Source organism: Athene cunicularia (assembly GCF_003259725.1).
Source record: "Athene cunicularia isolate RWA chromosome 2 unlocalized genomic scaffold, athCun1 chr2_part1, whole genome shotgun sequence".
Taxonomy (NCBI): domain Eukaryota; kingdom Metazoa; phylum Chordata; class Aves; order Strigiformes; family Strigidae; genus Athene; species Athene cunicularia.
In genome coordinates, this window is record NW_020799095.1 from 42934082 (window position 1) to 42951389 (window position 17308).

The following is a 17308-nucleotide window of genomic DNA, read 5'->3' on the forward strand; positions in this document are numbered from 1 at the left end:
TCAATTTATGTCCAATTTAGTGACAGAATTTCCACATTTAACATGGAAATCACTATTTCCCTTATCACACAGCTATCTTACAGAGACTAATTATTTGTACAATGATTTGAAGATACAAGTGCTGTAGAAATGGTATTATGAAGGATGTGTGTCAAGTCTGGAGGCTTATTTCATAGGGCAATTAATTAATTTCTAGTAATTCCCAGATGAAACATAGATTGATAGTTTTAAAATCTCAAATACTGACTGGACAATAAGATTTCCTTCTTTTTTATATCCCACCCCTTCAAAGTCAACTAATTTTTTTGCCAAATACCATGTGTTTGGAGGTTTTATTTCTGTCATTTCTCCTGCAAGCTTGCTATTTTTCTTGCAAATATTTGTGCACTGTACTTCAGTACAGTGGGCTCAGTAAATAGAAGATGATGGAGCTGGTACAAATTTTAAAGTGTATTCCATATCTATGTTTAGGGTAGAGTTCACAAAAGTTTAAACTTGTTTTATCTAACCTCTGTGTGAGTGTGTTGGTGTGTATACATTTCAGGACAGTGAAACAACTGTATTTATGAGGGGAAAAATCCTCACCTTACTTCAAGTGGCTGGTTGCTTTCAGTGGGGTTGTAAAGCAGTGTTGTAGACTAGATCCTGCAGATCTCTATACACTGGCATTCCTTTGGGTAAAACTATTCTATAGATTCATATGTTAGAGTTATAAATATATTGAATTGGTGCTAATGTGCTCAACTTTTGGCAGATGAAGATCTTCATGTTTTTATGTAAATTATCTTTAGATAATGAGTTAGCTCAATATACCAGCATATGCCTACAGAAAATGTGTTTAAACATAATTCACTGAAACCTTAAGTAACAGACTTATTGACATATGAGCAAACTGTTCTCAGCCAAGGGAAGCTGAGATGCCCTGGTAGATCTATCAGCACTGATTGCCATGCTGCACAATTTCTACTATCCACCCGGGGCTGAATGTCATTTTTTGGTTCTTGTTGGTAATGTTAGGGAGCTTCTGAACGCAGTAGCCTGACAGGTAAAGCTGCCTCAGTCTGTGTCTCCACATCTAGCCAGTAGCCATGTGGAGCAGGTGTTGCCAGTAGGTACCATGGCACCATGGCTGACGCAAGTTACTGGGATTCAGACTAACATACACACACACAAAAAAATAGAGCTTCTCATCTGGAAGTGTAGTTAGAAATTGAGTTTACTGAGAAGTCAGACTGTGGTGATCAGACACAAGGCATGGTTAGACAAGTATACTGGCCAGCCTGCTTAGATGCTACTGGTCCCTTTTACTCCCGTTTCCTGTTATTTTATCACAGCTGTTTCCCAATCCACCTTGATCCCTCCCTCTCTGATCCTTTCTCTAAACATCCCATAATATGCCTTGTACAGTGACAAGATGCTCTTCTTGTCATCCCATAAGGAGTCCCACACCCCTGCCGTCAGTAACCCCTTCAATCTGCAGGGTGATGCAGACAGCTTCTTCCATCCACCCATGTGGTGGATGGCAATCCTGGACATTGTGGCTGATGGCTTGCCTTGATGGCCTGGGGAGGAGCTGGGGCAGCGGCCTCCTGGAATCAGTCATGTTATTGGGGTTTATCCACACATCATTTTTCTCTCCACACGTTTCATTGTGTGGAGACAAGCCAGGTTATCATGTAACCTGATGCGTAAAACTAACATTTTTTGTTTATGATGAGCTAATGATGAGTGCTGAGGAAAGACCATCCAGGACTCCTACACTAAAGGAAACTTTGTTTTAACCCATAAGATGGAAATTTTTCAGAAACAGAAACAACCAGAGATTAAATATGAAGACTAAAGTTAGTGAGTTCCTCAGCGGTACAAGAAACTACAACAATAAAAATTATTCATACAGTAGTCTGGTGGAGAAGGTTGAAGGGTATGCATGCAGCTAAGATCATCCCAAAAGGAGATCTAGAATGGCTGGGAACACCTGAGACTTAAAAGTGAATTTCTTAAATAGTAATTTTTACATGAAAGGGGCCAATGTATTTATCCTCTCTCTTCTTTTGTTTTGGAGAGTTGTTTAGTTTAAGAGTGGTAAAATATGTTTCTCACTATCAAATCTCTGGCAATAGTCATTACAGCAGTGTAGATTATTGAATGGTATACAATCAGACCCCAGACAATCCTGTTATGCTGCAGTTTCACAACCAGAATTAGGAAGCAAGTCATCACTAGTTTTGATCAAAGGAGACTCTGAGGACCCCTTTTGCTTGATCAAGCTTTTGACACTGCAAACTACAGGGTGTTAATTAACAGTCTTTGCCAACTTTACTTCTCTGATGTAGTTCTTAAATGGTTTCAAAGGCGTTGTAATTCTCAGAAATAAAATAAGAGATACTTAACAGAAAATTATTAGTGAAATAATAGGTCAGATGAGATGACTGTAATGGTTCCTGTTGCCTTAAGCCTGTGAAGCTGTCAAAAGACCATGGCCTGATGCTATCGAATTGCTGCGCAAGGAACTGTTTTGGCCTCTTTACCAGTTTTTGGATTCTGAATTAGTCTTCCAAGTTCTTGTTTTTTTATGCAGTGATTTCTTGCATGGTATAATATCATTATCTATAGAAGTGAAAAGGTCATTATCAGCTGGTAGAAAAGGCTTTTGCTCCACTACTGCTCAGAAAATGGGATTCTTTCATTAGCTTTACCTATTATTTTCAGACAAACCTAACATCATGTGTGTAACATCATGTCTACAGCACACAGAGGCTTGTAAAGCAGGGTTCTCCCCTTTCAACTAGCTTGAACCTTGCTGGAAGACTGCTAAGATACCCTCCTGACAGTGCAGCACTGTATGGGAACAGCAGCTCACCAGCTGAAAGATTTAAGGCTTTGTTAGCATAGAATGGGCTGCTTTAGCTGTGATGCTGTAAGGACACAGCTGTACTGCTTATTCAGCTCCATCCCAGGGACTTTTGCACTGTAATCCACTCCACAACACCCCACCCATTTGGCCCTCAGGTTTCATTGCTGGCTGGATTTCTCTCAAAGTAAAGCTGAATTGAGGTGTACAAATTCACAGCCCACACTTCAATCTAGCAATCAGGCAGTGCCACTTGTGGTCCTGTTTAGTTAGGATTCACATGAATATGTGTATTTCCCATATAGTGCATTTACATGAGTCAAGAGTGTGTGGGTCTGCTTCTGGTAGAAAAAGCTAAACTTCTTTCACTTCAGACAGTGAGTTGAAGTATGAGATAATTTCATTTTTTGGTAGCCTTTGGAAACTTTTATCCCACCATTTGTGAGGGAGGGCCTGCTTCCAGTGTTTCTTGTGGTTTTCTTTTCTAATTTCAGAGCGCATACTCAGATAGGCACAGTAATTTAAATATTGTAGCTAGAATCATGGTCCAACCAAATTTAGGTGGTAGCAAACATGAATTAATATCTGAAAATGCATCACACAGAAAAAGCTTAATAAAATTGAGGGAAGATTTCTTCTTTATGCATTCCTAAGGGTTAGCTCTCTTGCCTTCAAGATTTAGCAAATATATCCTCAAGAAAGGAAATATTTTGTCATAAATTTAATTCCATTCTTTCTACACGTGGATGAAACACTCAAATCAACCTACCCCTTAGTGGATACACTGAACAGCATTATCTGTGCTAGTTGTATGTATCTAATCCTGCCCCCTTTTTAATTTTTTTTTTTTTTTAAGAAAACCTGTAGTCCATAGACCATTGCACAATGAATCTGTATGGTGTAATTTAATGTGCCCTTCTGTGAACTTTTATGCAAAAAATGTCAGTTACTTGCATACCTAAACCATACAAGACATTGCCCTAACAATTCCATCTTCAGAAAGGTTGTGTGTGTGTGTGATAATGTGTGAATTATTGAGATAGCTTATTTGAAAGGTGGTGGAGAGGAAAATGAAGAAATAAGATTAAAAAAAAACACCAAAACCCTGAGGTTTTTAGCAATTCAGAGTACTTTTTAAAGAAGCTGTATCAGTGACATGAGATAATTGAACAGTACCTTTCCTACTAAAAACCCCCCTTGTTCCTGATAGTAATAGGGACTTGTATGCTAACTGTATTCACTATAAACCATCTATATGGTGACTAGAGTATTCTTTCTTAGTTCTGCACATTTCATTTATTTTTTTTTTTTTTTTTTTTTTTTTTTTTTGCTATTACTGGTGGTGGTTTATAAACCCAGTTTAATCAATGCAGAAACTTTTTTTTTCTCTTTAAATTTCCCTGCTCCCTGTTTCCCTCTGCTTCTCCATAATGTTAGCAGCTTCTCCAAAGGCGCCAACAATGAAATTTACAGATTCTTCATTTCACTGACCATGGATTATGCCATTTAATTTTGAAGTAAGTCAGAGTAGCTATGTCCATGTTCAAGAGGTTCAGATAAGATTATCACAGTGCTCTGAAGTTGTTATTAATAACTTAAGATGTAAATTGTCACTGGATTCTAAACTACATATAACAGATATTTTTCTCCTATCTTTTTCTGTAAAAAAATAGGTATTTTTTCCCATGCCACTTAGACCCGTAGTCTAGGGTTATATTTATCTGTACTGCAGTTTTACTTGGATTTCACCTTGCATATTTCAGTTGGCACATACACTTTTGGTGCTGTGTTTTCTTTGAGATGGGGGTGGTAAGAAAGGGATTTTTTTCCCATCCAAGTTGTGGATTGTCATACAGCCGTGAGATCCCTCTAATTAAGTCAGACTAAGCTACATCAGATGGGCTAGTGTCTGAGTGCACTGTGAAGACAGCTGAGCTGTCAGTGATGTATTTTAATAAGAACTTTTAATATTTCATCCCTTACTACCCAAAGCGTGACCTGTCAAACTGCTGAGAGGCTGCCCCTTCTTGATAGAGGTGCAGCTCTGAGCCCAGGATTGGCTCTTATATCCAACTTGTGTACAATGACTTGGTGTTTTTGTTCTGTTTTCTTTCTTGATGTGCTTGTTGTCTGCAAGAGTAGAAAACCACATATCTGTGGATGTTAAAAGATATTTGAACTTGTTAAATAGCTCATCAAAAGCCAGTCCATGTGTCCTGACCCTAATCTTTCACAAGTGGTTTGAGAGTGTCTAGCAGTTTTGTTCCCCATAAGACATGATTTATTAGTAAAGCTTTAGAGGCAAAAGAGCTGGATATAGGACAGAGATCCAGAATAGGGTATAGCTACACAAACTGGATTGAGCTGATGTAATGTCTTTCCATGGCTGAACAGGGAATGTCCTCTTACCCCTGTCATATTTCTCCGTTTCCCAGCTCCCTGTTCTTCCTTCCCTTGTGCTTAGAAGGTCCTCCAAAAGGTGGCAGGGTAGGGAGTACAGGGGTGGGAAAAACAGACAACAGTTTATGTGAATTCTCTGTAAACTACTTGGTGTGTCTAGGACTGCTTTGTGTCATCTTCTGCAGTTCCTTCTAGTGAATGTGTATCATTAGATAGTTAATTACCCCATGCAAAGATCCACTGAAATTGAGAGATAAGTACATATGACTTAGTTTTTCACATTTAGGATTTGCTATTAAGTATGTAAACAGCATTCAACTTACATTTTGACAACTGGCTTCCCTCTTGGTGTTGATCAGAGCAGTGCATATCCTGCAGCTGGTGCACTGAACTGAAGCTACATTGCTGCTGTTTGATACAGTTCACAGCGGACATTAAAATATTTCATACACAAAGCTGCTTGATGTCTAGCTCTGTGTTTTTTGACACTGTCTTACTCTAGCCCAATTTCTTGTCATTAACAAAACACATTTCTATGTTAAAGACCACCTGCAGAAGTTAAAAGACTTGTGTTGGTGAATCACAAACCAAAGAAGCCAAGTGCCTTTTTTTCTGTAATAAAGTTGCATAAACCATAAATCTACAAATCATGATATGGAATCATGGAATGAAACTCTTCAGTCATTTCTCAGGGGGAGAATAACCTTCTTGGAAAGCAAGGGTTATGAATATATATTATAAAATCAATTGACTGTTATCAGAAGAAATAAAATTGTTTGTATGGAGAGCAAAATTATTGTCCATAAATAAAGAACTAGATAAAATCTAAAAGTTTTTATTCATCTCTGGAATAGCTTATCGGTCTTACTTATTTTGCCTTTGCAAAGTCCAATAGGAAATATATAAATAATGGTTATTCTGGCCAAATTCTACTAATTGATTTCCTCTGGGGTGTATAGTCTGTGCACTCTGTATGTATTTTGCAGCTATTTCTTTTCTAAACCATTATGCTATCAGTACACAGGAACACCAGTGATCCAGTATAATTTATAGCAGTAAGAGCTGAAATAATCCCTGTCCTAAATTTCCCACATTGTAATGTAGTTTGTATGACAGTTTAACCAAGAAACCACAGCTGAGAAGCAGGACCTATTCTTCAACACACGTATGGTATGGTATTCAACTTCAGCAAAGTATCCTGAAGGAATTATAAACAAAGAATCTAGTTGGAATAATCCTGAGTATAAGTAAACATTTCAGTTCAAATTTGTATTTAGCAAGGAGTGAAGGAAAATGATTTTTGAAATCATTTAGGAGGGTGGAACTGGTTTGTTAATACCAAAAAGTCCTGCCTTTAGGTTGAGATTGTAACAAAAGTGTCTCTAGGATTAAATTATAGTAAATGTCATGGTAATTAATGAGTTTGTTTCATGTGCTGGAGAGTGGCTTGAAGTACTTAAGGGGAATTTAGAGTTTGTCCTCAAAACTAAATTTCATCATCAACAACAAAAAACAAAGGTCAATGAAAAACAATAGATGTTGTCTTGCAATGCTAGATTCCCAACTGGTGCATCCTTGAAAATCAGAAACTAAAAATAGAAAGCTCTAGAGCTTTTTTTCCCAGCACTTTTTCAATGAAAATGTGGTTTTATCTTCATTTAAATATTTTTAAAATTCTTATTTAATTTGCTGAGTTGTTTTACTTGAAAATACTAAACAAATTAAAAACCAATTTAAAGGCCATTTCTGCATTTTTATACTGTCAGAGGACATATTGAGTAGACATTTAATATAGTGAAAAACTACATCTCATTTAAATATAGAGCAAAGTATTTCATATATGCAAAATAATTGTTTCACTTTATTGGTGTTCTTTAAAAAACCTGACATTTTTGATTTGACTTGCTAGTTTTTGGTAAGTAACCTGAAAAAAAGTTATCTTGACAAGTCTAGTAGAAACCAAAGGGAAGGTGGCTTTACTAAATTTTCTTTGTCTGACTGAATATAAATAGTTCATATGTAGTTAACATCAAGTTTGAGCTATAATGTTTTTCTCTTTCTTTTTAATATGTAATAAACTGTTTTACAAAATGAGTACTAAATTGATAGTGCCCCTTTAAAACAAAATTAACGGTTTGAGGTTTGCAGTCTACATACACATTACAAATTCTATTATAATTATTGTTTTCCTGGTTGATAAAACACTAAAGATTATTTATGCCTGTGATTGCTGGAAAACAATAATCATTACAAAGTAATACTGACCCAGTCCTTTTTTCTACCTTCTACTCTCTCTAGAGCTACTTCTATAATGATCCCCTTGGGTACTACATGATGCAAAAGCCCAAAGAAAGAGCACCTCCTTTGGCCCATGCATCAACATCCCATCAACAGCACACTGAAAATCTGCACGGGAGAACCTTCCACCAGCCTCAACCAGACAAGTTCTCACCAGAGTCAGAAGTTGGTCTTGACCAGAAAACTCTGATGGCTGCACTGCATTCATACATCACTCAGAACTTGTCAGCACAAAGCAATGATAAAAGCTCTCACACCAGAACTAAAGGGTCTCACATTTATGCTGATAGATTCTACTCTTCGCAAGTCAATCCTTTTGATGGAAATTTTGCCAAAGGAAAACCAGAAGATTTTAAAATGAAGAAGCTTTTCCAGCCAAAACCTGCATCTGAAGTGCTGGGGCCAACCCCTGAGATGCTGAATCATAAATCTGCCCCCCAGGATGATCCAAAGGACCCTCTGAGTATAGTGGATGGTAAAGCTGATATTAACTTATTTTAACTTATCTGAAGTTTCCCTCATGTTTACTGAGCATTTCTGAGAAAAAAGAAAAAATATTAGACATTGTGATATATCTCTTACTATTGACATATTTATATCTACCATAATACTCACAGTAATAACGTTCACCATTCCAACTACACTTTCCCTGCAAACATCTACCCACATTCTTCAACCCACCTTCCATATGCATGCAGAAATATATGGCACTCAGTAAGACATAGCATTTATGTAACTTGTTATATTTTCAAAGCATTTTACAAACAGCAGGTAATTATGGGCATATCTTGGCCATCAAATCTCTTTTTATGCATGCATTCCACACTATATATAGGTAATATAGAAATGCCTGGGTTTGTTCCATTTCTCTGTATTTAGCTAGAAATTCAAGGACCATGGGTAAAATTCAGAGTTAGACACAGAAATTAACACTGAGATAAATTCTGGTGCAGAACACGGAGAGTGGAGTAGTCTGTCAATTATGTGGACAGGTGGACACAGAATAATACAAGAAGGTGGGGTTGCATCTAGTTTTGGCTGGACATTCTATAGCAAACAACCCATTTGCTGGATTTTAATCTTTTTTTGCTAATGCTGTTTAATAATGACCAGATCCTGATTTCTTTTGTACATGATAGTTTTACAAATATTTGAATGAAGATGGAGTGTAACATCTCACGGGATGCTGTGATACACTTTAAGCGCTGCTTTGTAAAACAAGGTGGGTCTTCACATCATGGCTGGGGATCAGATAGACTTTAGAAAATAACTCTCACTCACTTTATTGTTGCTTTAAACTAATCTAACTATTGATGTTCCAGTGGTTCAGAATGCCTGAAAAATTAAATAATTGATCCTCAGCCATTGCCAAGCAGGTACATCTGTTACACTGTAGTCACCACTGTCCCAGTAGATTTTGGTGATATGTAAGAGGGTTCCTTTGAATCCCTTTTGTAGTTATTATCATCCATAAAGTTTAATGTTCTTTGATTTGTTTTGTTTTTCTTTTTAAAACAGAACACACAGAAATGTCAAAGTTGCAGCAAAGGGAAGATAATGCTTGCAATCTAAAGGATGCTCAGAAGTGAAAGCATTCTTGGTATGGTGCCCAGAGATAATAGGTTTCAAGGAACGAACTATAATGTAAAATCAAATCCAGGTGGCACTGTAAGTCTCTTGCACAGGTTAGACAATTTTGTTGCTAGACTCAAAACAAACTAGGCACATGCTGCTTTCATTATCCTCCAGCTGTTCCACTTCACCTTTCCTGGTAGGAGCCAAGCGGGAAAAAAATGCTTAACACTTAGAGGGAATAACATGTTTCACAATTCACTGGGTTGTACTATTTTGACTTCACATACATAATGTGCCCTGTAGGAACTTCTTCCATTGCATTAGCTTTTAAATGTTGCATAGACATAAAATTATGAATTGTCTGAGTAGGAAATAATGTAGTTTCCTTTGTATTTTTGAACCACTTAATAGTGTCATAAGGAAGTGGTGAGGACGGCACCCAGCATATTCACTGTTTAAAATGCTGTCCATTGGAATGATGATGGTTTGGATTCAGATTTGCCAGACTGACCAGACCGTATCTTTCTGCTTTTAATCTTTTTCCAATCTCTCTGGTGCTTCAGAATTTTTGTATGCTTGCGAGTTGTTTCTGTCTCACACTCTAAACCACAGGACTGTTCAGAAACTGGAAATCATGGGGTGCAGTCATATGAGCTCAGTTCTCTGCTGCATCTGATACAGCATTAGACAAAGGAACTTGACCAGGAGAACAATCCAGAAGGTACTGAGCAACTAAGCACTGAGAATTGCTCCAAAACAGTGGCAGGTAAATTAGCTAACAAGGCACCCTGAGGGAGAAATACAAGAGAAGGAAATGTGGAGATATTTTCCTATCAGATTTGGAAACTGTTACCTCTGGGAGTAGCGTGATGTGTGTGGGTAGTGCCTTTGTAGTCACTGTGCAATAGCGGAATCATTAATCTGTCTTCTGCACCAGCCATATTTAGAATTTGGCTCAGGTTTAAGTGATTTGTTCTAGTCTACTCATATCGGCTATATTAAATTTTACAAAATACCTCTCTCCATTGCTTTGGAAAAGTCACAAAATTAATAATTCGGATGTCTTATTTTTCAAAAACTAAGAAAATTGTGATTATAGAGCAAAGATATTCTTGTACATCCTCTGTCTTGCAAAGCTGTAGTCACCAGTCTGTAGGGTGCTCAGCTGCTGAGGACAGCTAATATGTGGTCAGTAGGGTGATGTGGCAGAAGAAGACAGACCACCCTGTGGGACTGCTAGCAAAGTGACTGCTGCCATACCGTTTGGTTGTCAAGCAAGCTGGCTTTGGCAGTTGTGTCAATGGATATGGAGCATGATTTATACTCTGTAGGATACAAAGCTGTTTTCCCTTGCTAAGCTGCTATTTTTACTTACTAGGGCAATTATACTGGTGAAGTTGATGTTAAAAATTAAATCATCTAAGATATATGTGCCTTTATTGTCATCATGGTTCCAAGGCAACTATGAAAAACAACATGTCTTCCTCAGCTCAGAGGCTGGAGATAAGGGAGAAATCAGTTTGCAGTAAAGCAACATGACTGAGCGTTGCTGATTCTATTTAGAAGGGGTCAGTGGGAGAATATAAAGGCTGTGCACAGGTACCTGCATGTTCGAGTACATGTGCTGCTTAAGTGATGTGCCACTGCAGTATTCATCTGCTTTTTGGTCTTTCTCCAGCAATATTTTCTGATTGTAATAAATTCATGATAATTTCCTTAAATTACCCAGAGGTCTTTGTGAATAGATGCACTGATATTTATTTGTGTATCAGCCTTACCCAATAATATGCAAATGATATACAAACATGGACAAGTGCCATAACAAGAAGTGGAAACATCCATATTCAACATGGACATGTATTAACATTGCATCAGTAACCTCATGAAGTTAGCGAGACTCTTTATGTAGCCCTCCATTTCACCAGGCTGTTACAGAGATTTTTATGGCTGTTCCTCCTAGTATACTGAAAATGTGATGTTCCTCATACTTACTATCTTTGGTTATCGCCTTTGATCCTACACATAAGTCATACTTGTAATTGTTCAGTAAAGGTAGCATATAATGCCTAAGTTTTACTAATGCTGACACAAGTATTTAGGAGTTCATTTGATGAACTGTGCTCAGGTGACATGGGCCATTGCAGGAACAGCAGAGGAGGAGGAGGCTTATCTAAACAGATTTGTTTAATGAACCAGGAGGACCTGCAGTGAGCCTGTTGGAATTATTTGGAATATGGTCTGTGGCCATTCATCTTCTTGTGTGTTTCCCCACCCCATTCCCCCATTTCCATTTTGTTTGAGATTGAGACTTCTTTGTTGTTAACTACGAATCTGTGGAAGTGGACTGGAGAGATAAGACTTGCCTAAGATAATAGGCACAAAGAAAAGTTAGTTTGGAAAAAATGAAATTGAATGGAAATCACAAGGCTATATTGACTGCATGTTGTTGAGTAGCTCAGTAGTTGGTCTTGACAGTTTGCTGTGAAACAGCCAAAATACACAAAAATCTAGTAGCACTACATTAATATATCTAATTACATATATCTTGAAATATAATTTACTTTTAAGATTTGTCTTCAAATATTGATGTAATGGCCAGTGACTAGCTTAAATAAAATTTAACAGGCAAATGAAGATGCAGAATCCTTTTCTGAGGCTTAAAGCTTGCTATCAACTTGGAAACTTTGGGTTGCTGGTTTTTCAAATTAGGTTTTTGAACTACTTTTGACTTGAAACTGCTGCTAAATTCACGTAATTTGAACTAGTTTTTTGTCATAAATGAATGAACGTTGTAGAACTTTTACTCAGTGATGCAATTGCTTTTACACTTTTATTTGGTGGAATTTGTTTGAGACCTCTCTGCATTTTGCTAAAAACTTCATAGAGTTACTAACCGCTCTTTTGAAGTATTTTAGGAATCTTGGTCCCATTTTCAGAAAATATATAAATTTTCAGGACTCTAATTAGCACTGAGTCAACTTGAGAATCTGAGTCTAAATTTTGAAAAAATAGTGCTATTAGGCATGTTAAGTGTGTTTAATTTTTTTTCATAAATCCAATTTCTTAGTAAGAACTTTCCTAATAGCTTGGAAATCACAGTAACTGAATGAAATTCTTCTCAACGTGTTATGGCTAGAAAGCAGGGATTCTAAGTCAAGGGAAAAGAAAAGTGATTTCTGTTCTGAAGATGAACAAATCAAAAATGCTTAAAAATATTGTAGGAAAGTGAACAAGTGACCCTAAAGCAGTCTGTATCATTTAATAGTTAGGAAAGTAATCTGGATTATAGGAAACTCATGTTCAAGGCTCTATTTAATTGGCTGTTTGTGGCATTTTCTCTCTTCTTTTGCCTAAAACTGAATATTAATAATGTTTGTGTGACTTAGAAGCCTTTAATTATTGACATAGATTTTTCTAAGACCATTCCATATTTACAAGGGGTTTAGTAATACAGAGGTGGATTCTTGATCTGCACTACAAATTATTATGAACATTTGTAAATATTATTCCAGATGATTGCAAAAACCTTCAAAACCCCATTCATAGATTGTTAGCTGCTGCACGTCATGTCTATTGTTCATATCAATAGACAAATGACAAAAACTCTTGAAGAAGAAAGTCACTGAAGTCATCACGTTTTTCATTCTTTTGTAGATACACTAATGTCAGGTAATCAGTGTTCCAAGAACACTGTTTCTACTGTGATGTGCATTGCAATGTGTCTTTATGCATTTAATTGAAAAATTTTAGTTTTGATTTGGAACTGACATAAATTCTGTCTTTTCTTTGCTGACTTTATTAGCTCTGCTTTAATAATGTAGGTTTTTCTATCAATTTATTGTCCAATAGTTCTATAAAACATAAGAACAGAAATGATACCTAAGCAGACAACAGGGTTTCTGCGGTAATCTGGCAGTGCTGGTATTTTCTACAGTTTAATTTTCTGCATTGCTGCTATGTGTAACATCTTCAAGTGGCCACCTTGCAGGTTGCTGCTGTGCTTCTTGAAAAAGTTTCTTGAATTCAGTTTGATCAAGTCTAGTGAAAAATTTTATTGCAGTTTGGATCAATTTGCTCTTGTAGATTGCCTTCCTAAACAAAAGCTGTTGGTCATTATGTTTTTACTATATTATTACATTCATAACAGGGGATAGATGCAATACAACGAAATGTGGAAAGGAAAGTGTTTGAAGTTTTCTGTGAAGTGTTACTCAGCTTCCGTCAAATTTCAGTCCTAATTTTGCTGCCTCCAAATATCTTGGCCCAGTTTGTGAGATTAATTATTTGACTCTCATTACTGAACAATTACTTTCCTGTACAAAACACTCTGTTGTGTCAGTATGGTACCATAATCCTTGTTGGTTGCCACAGTTTGAAGCAGCATCATAGATTTAATCTATCTTTTTTATTGATAGTCACACTTAAATGTGTTTAAACTATACTTTTTAAAGTAAATTTCAAAAATTCACAGCATACAACCTTAGCTGAATTTTATAAGGAAATGAGTAGAATTTTGTAATATCATCATGGTCAATTTTTGGAAAGATGTATCCTTTTAATCTGGAAAAGAAAGTATGTCAAAGAATCAGCTTCTCCATGTGTCAAAACCCTCTGACTCACAGTAAATTCACTATTTAAGATGCTTAAGTTGTCTTGGTTTATATTGACTAATTAGTTTAGGAAAAATGGCATTACTTTAGTTGGTGATTTATGGATCAGGTCAGAGGAAATTAATTTCTGCCTTGAGATGGCATTGAGAAGCTGATGGTCAGCTGCAGGCTCTAACCTCCTCAGCTAACAATGTCAGGTCCAAAAAATGAAGATGTGATCCAGGTCTTGGCCTTTTTTTCCCAATGACAAATAATCCTTGATTCTTGTCTCCCTGCAAAATCGCACATGTTCTGCTTCCTCTTCCCTGGAACAGAAGATTCTCTACTTCTTTCCTAGTCTCTACTTCCTCCTTTGCTGTGAAAAGCAGAATCTTCTCTTCAGCCCTTTTTCCAATAGTGTCTTCCCCTTTGCATACCTACTTTTTAATTCACTTTTATGTAAGCCTGAAAGCTAACAGCATGATCCCAAAGTCTTGTTTACAGATGATGATGAACAAGTCCAACCACAGGGCTTAACAGGGAGACTGTTACCATAGGAAAAAAGGTTGGAAATTGTCTTCAAACTGGTTATGTATAAATTCATACATTCAACAGAGATCTAAAAGCATTCCATATCTTCCCCTTCTTAAACAGTTCTACCTATGTGAAGTATTCTTGCTTGTATGCATATAGATATGCATGCTAAATACTTGATCAGCATGAATAAATAGAATAGAGGTATGTTTGAAAATGGTTTTGGTATACTAGAGTAAGCCCTACATTTAGTATTTCATATGCCAAGGGACATTAGGCTGAGTTTTGCAGAGTTATGCAGAATGGTACTGAAAGATATATGCTGTCAGAAAAGTACGTTTCCTGAAGAGCTGTTATGCTACATCTTCTAACTCACCTTTAATATCCATTGTCCTTGAATTTCGTCATCTTCAAAACTTTTTTCAAATCAATCTTGTTGTACTGTTCTGGTTTTTGGTTGTTGTTTGTTTTTGGGGTTTGGTTTTGCATTTTTTTGTTTGGGTTGGTTTTCAGTTTGTTTTATTTTTATTTTTTTTTTCCCCTAAATGTAAGTCCATTTGCTTTTCCTGGCCTGGAATGTCATTTTAACATTTCTTTCCTCAGTGTGACTAGTAAAACATTCATAGCTGAAAATTCAAAACACTAAAGCTCACTTATAACAAAATATATATTTTTCCAAGATAAATCAATATAATTTAAAAGGTCTGTCCACTATATACCCACATATGTAATGGATATATATCCATATGCACTTCTAATTAAAGAGGAGATTTTTGATTGAAAGATAAAATATCTGACTCTTTTTTCCAGAACTCTGTATAGCTATTTACCTCGCAAAAAGCAAATCACCAAAGAAACCTGATGTTTAATAAACAGCAGTGTTGTTTATGCTATCTTAAAAAAAAAAAAAAAAAAAAAAAAAAAAAAAAAGTTAAGCTACCTTAACACTTGTCTTCAGTATTTTGAGTCAATTTAGACTAGGAATTGGATCTTGTAAAGAAAAAATGACAATTTTATACCACTCTCTCTAGCTTGCCAGTTTGTAGTGGCATACATCTTCAACTGCCTTGAGATGGATTCACCTTGTCATAAACTCAAACATCCATTTATAATTCTGTGGTTTTTGTAAAGATGGCATCATAAATGTATATGCACTCTTTTGGAAAACAGACTTCCATGAAGGAAAATATATCTTTTAGGAAAAGTGAAAGATCCTTACTGATACAAGCACCTGTGCTTTATGTATGCAGCTAAATCTTGTGCTTATATTGTTTTGTGATCCAGAGACACTTATTAAAGATGTATTGAAGGACCTAGAGAAACACCAAGTGAATGTGGAGAATCTCAGCTCAGCGGAACTGAATGAGATTGCTGATACTATTGCCAATGCAATTCAAACTGTTGGCATTCAGGAAGAAACAGAAGAGGGTGCTAGAAAAACTGAAGACAAAACAGAAGCACAAATGAAGAAAGCAGATGCTCAAGGAAGGGCAGAGATTCAGGCTGGATTAATGGAAAACAGTATTAATATACCAGGTATTAATTCTAGCAGTTAAGTACAGCAAAATATAGCCACCCTAATTTTCCTTTATTGTTTCACATTAGTGCTAGAATTTTTAAAATCAGTTTTAAAGAATAAGAGAGGGAAACTTTCTGTATTTTTCCTCAAAGTCTGCAGAAATTTAGCTTTGTTGTTTTCTTTTTCCACCAAAATGTGTGAGGGTTGTATATGTTTCAATTTTAATGTAAATGTCCATTCAACTAGCTAGATCTATTTTATTGTTTTTTTCTTAGATATTGATAAATTGATATGAAGATTGGACACTAAATTAGCAAAATAATAGTATTACATTGGCTCTTGAAATGCTCTGTCTATTGATCTTGCGTTAATTTGCTATCAAAGTGGGGTTAGAATAAGAATACTGAATTATACAGTGCCCTTTCTTCTGCCCTTTCAGCTTTGATGTCTTAATGTTTAAGTTGCATGAAAAGGCCACTACAACAAAGCAGCCTATAAGCAGTGTTTGTTTCATATATGATGCTTTCCCTTCAAAACTATGTATTTGTGCTTTTCATATCCTACAGACAACGGAGTGCATGAAGCCAGTGCGAGAACTGATAAAGAGGTAGAGTACCAGTATTTTAACAAAACAAATATTCCATCTCAGAATATCAGATTTATATGCAGTGAAGGTCAAAACCACTTCTGAAATATAAGACTTGGTTTGTGTCTTGTGTGGATATAATTCTGTGTCACAGCATAGGCATATTGTTGTTGATGCACTGAAATATTGAATGAATATTATATTTAAACCTTAACCAAAAAGGTTTTTGCCGTTCAAAAAGCCAAAATCAAGTCCTCTTTTGCTTTTCTTTCATTCATAAATAGACAGAATTCATAACAGATCCCAAAGTTCAGACAAATTTAGGCTTTTCCTCAGGTTAGTAAATTTTTGAATATTGAGGTGTTCTTTAATACATCCTTCTTTCTGTCTCTGTCCTTTGGCTCTTAGTTCTAGGGCATGTAAGCATCCTTTCTCAAATAATTTCTCTGGTTTTCAGGAGGAGCTGTGTAAACATGTTCCCGCTGAGGGCATGTGTTTGTGGGAGGGTTCAAAATTCCTTCTTCTTTCATGGGATCTGTCATCCTTCACTTTTCTGCTTCTTCCTTCACTTTACCATTAATTCTTCCAAATTGTTGAGTATTGGAGATATTTCAATAGCTCTAGGCATCACATCTTGTACCGTAGCTGGTAAAGTCAAATTTGAGATTTTAATCCCGTTTACTTTTACAATATTCCTCATGAGCTTTGAATCATATCCTATAGATTTATGTTGAATATTCAACCATTTCTGATGTATGATAATCTTTCTTTTCCTGTGTTACATGGAGCAGAAAAAACTCAAAGAGATATTTTTTTTTAAACTGCCATGACACTTCTACTATATACTCTATCAAAAGCTAACACTGCAAAACTCCTAAATAGGCAAACCTTCTTGTGTTCACAGTAAAACCTCTTGCACTTCTACCAAGCAAAGAAAACCCACAAGTAGACAATAT

General features: G+C 36.2%; 1 protein-coding gene across 1 annotated transcript in view; it reads left to right on the forward strand.

Annotated features, from left to right (window-relative positions):
* Positions 1-17308, forward strand: part of PTPRN2 (protein tyrosine phosphatase, receptor type N2) — a 616207-nt gene that overhangs the window by 186109 nt on the left and 412790 nt on the right. The window contains exons 6-8 of the mRNA XM_026843491.1: positions 7550-8024; positions 15532-15783; positions 16333-16373. Of these exons, the coding sequence (XP_026699292.1) occupies positions 7550-8024; positions 15532-15783; positions 16333-16373 (768 nt within the window). The remainder of the gene's footprint in view (positions 1-7549; positions 8025-15531; positions 15784-16332; positions 16374-17308) is intronic.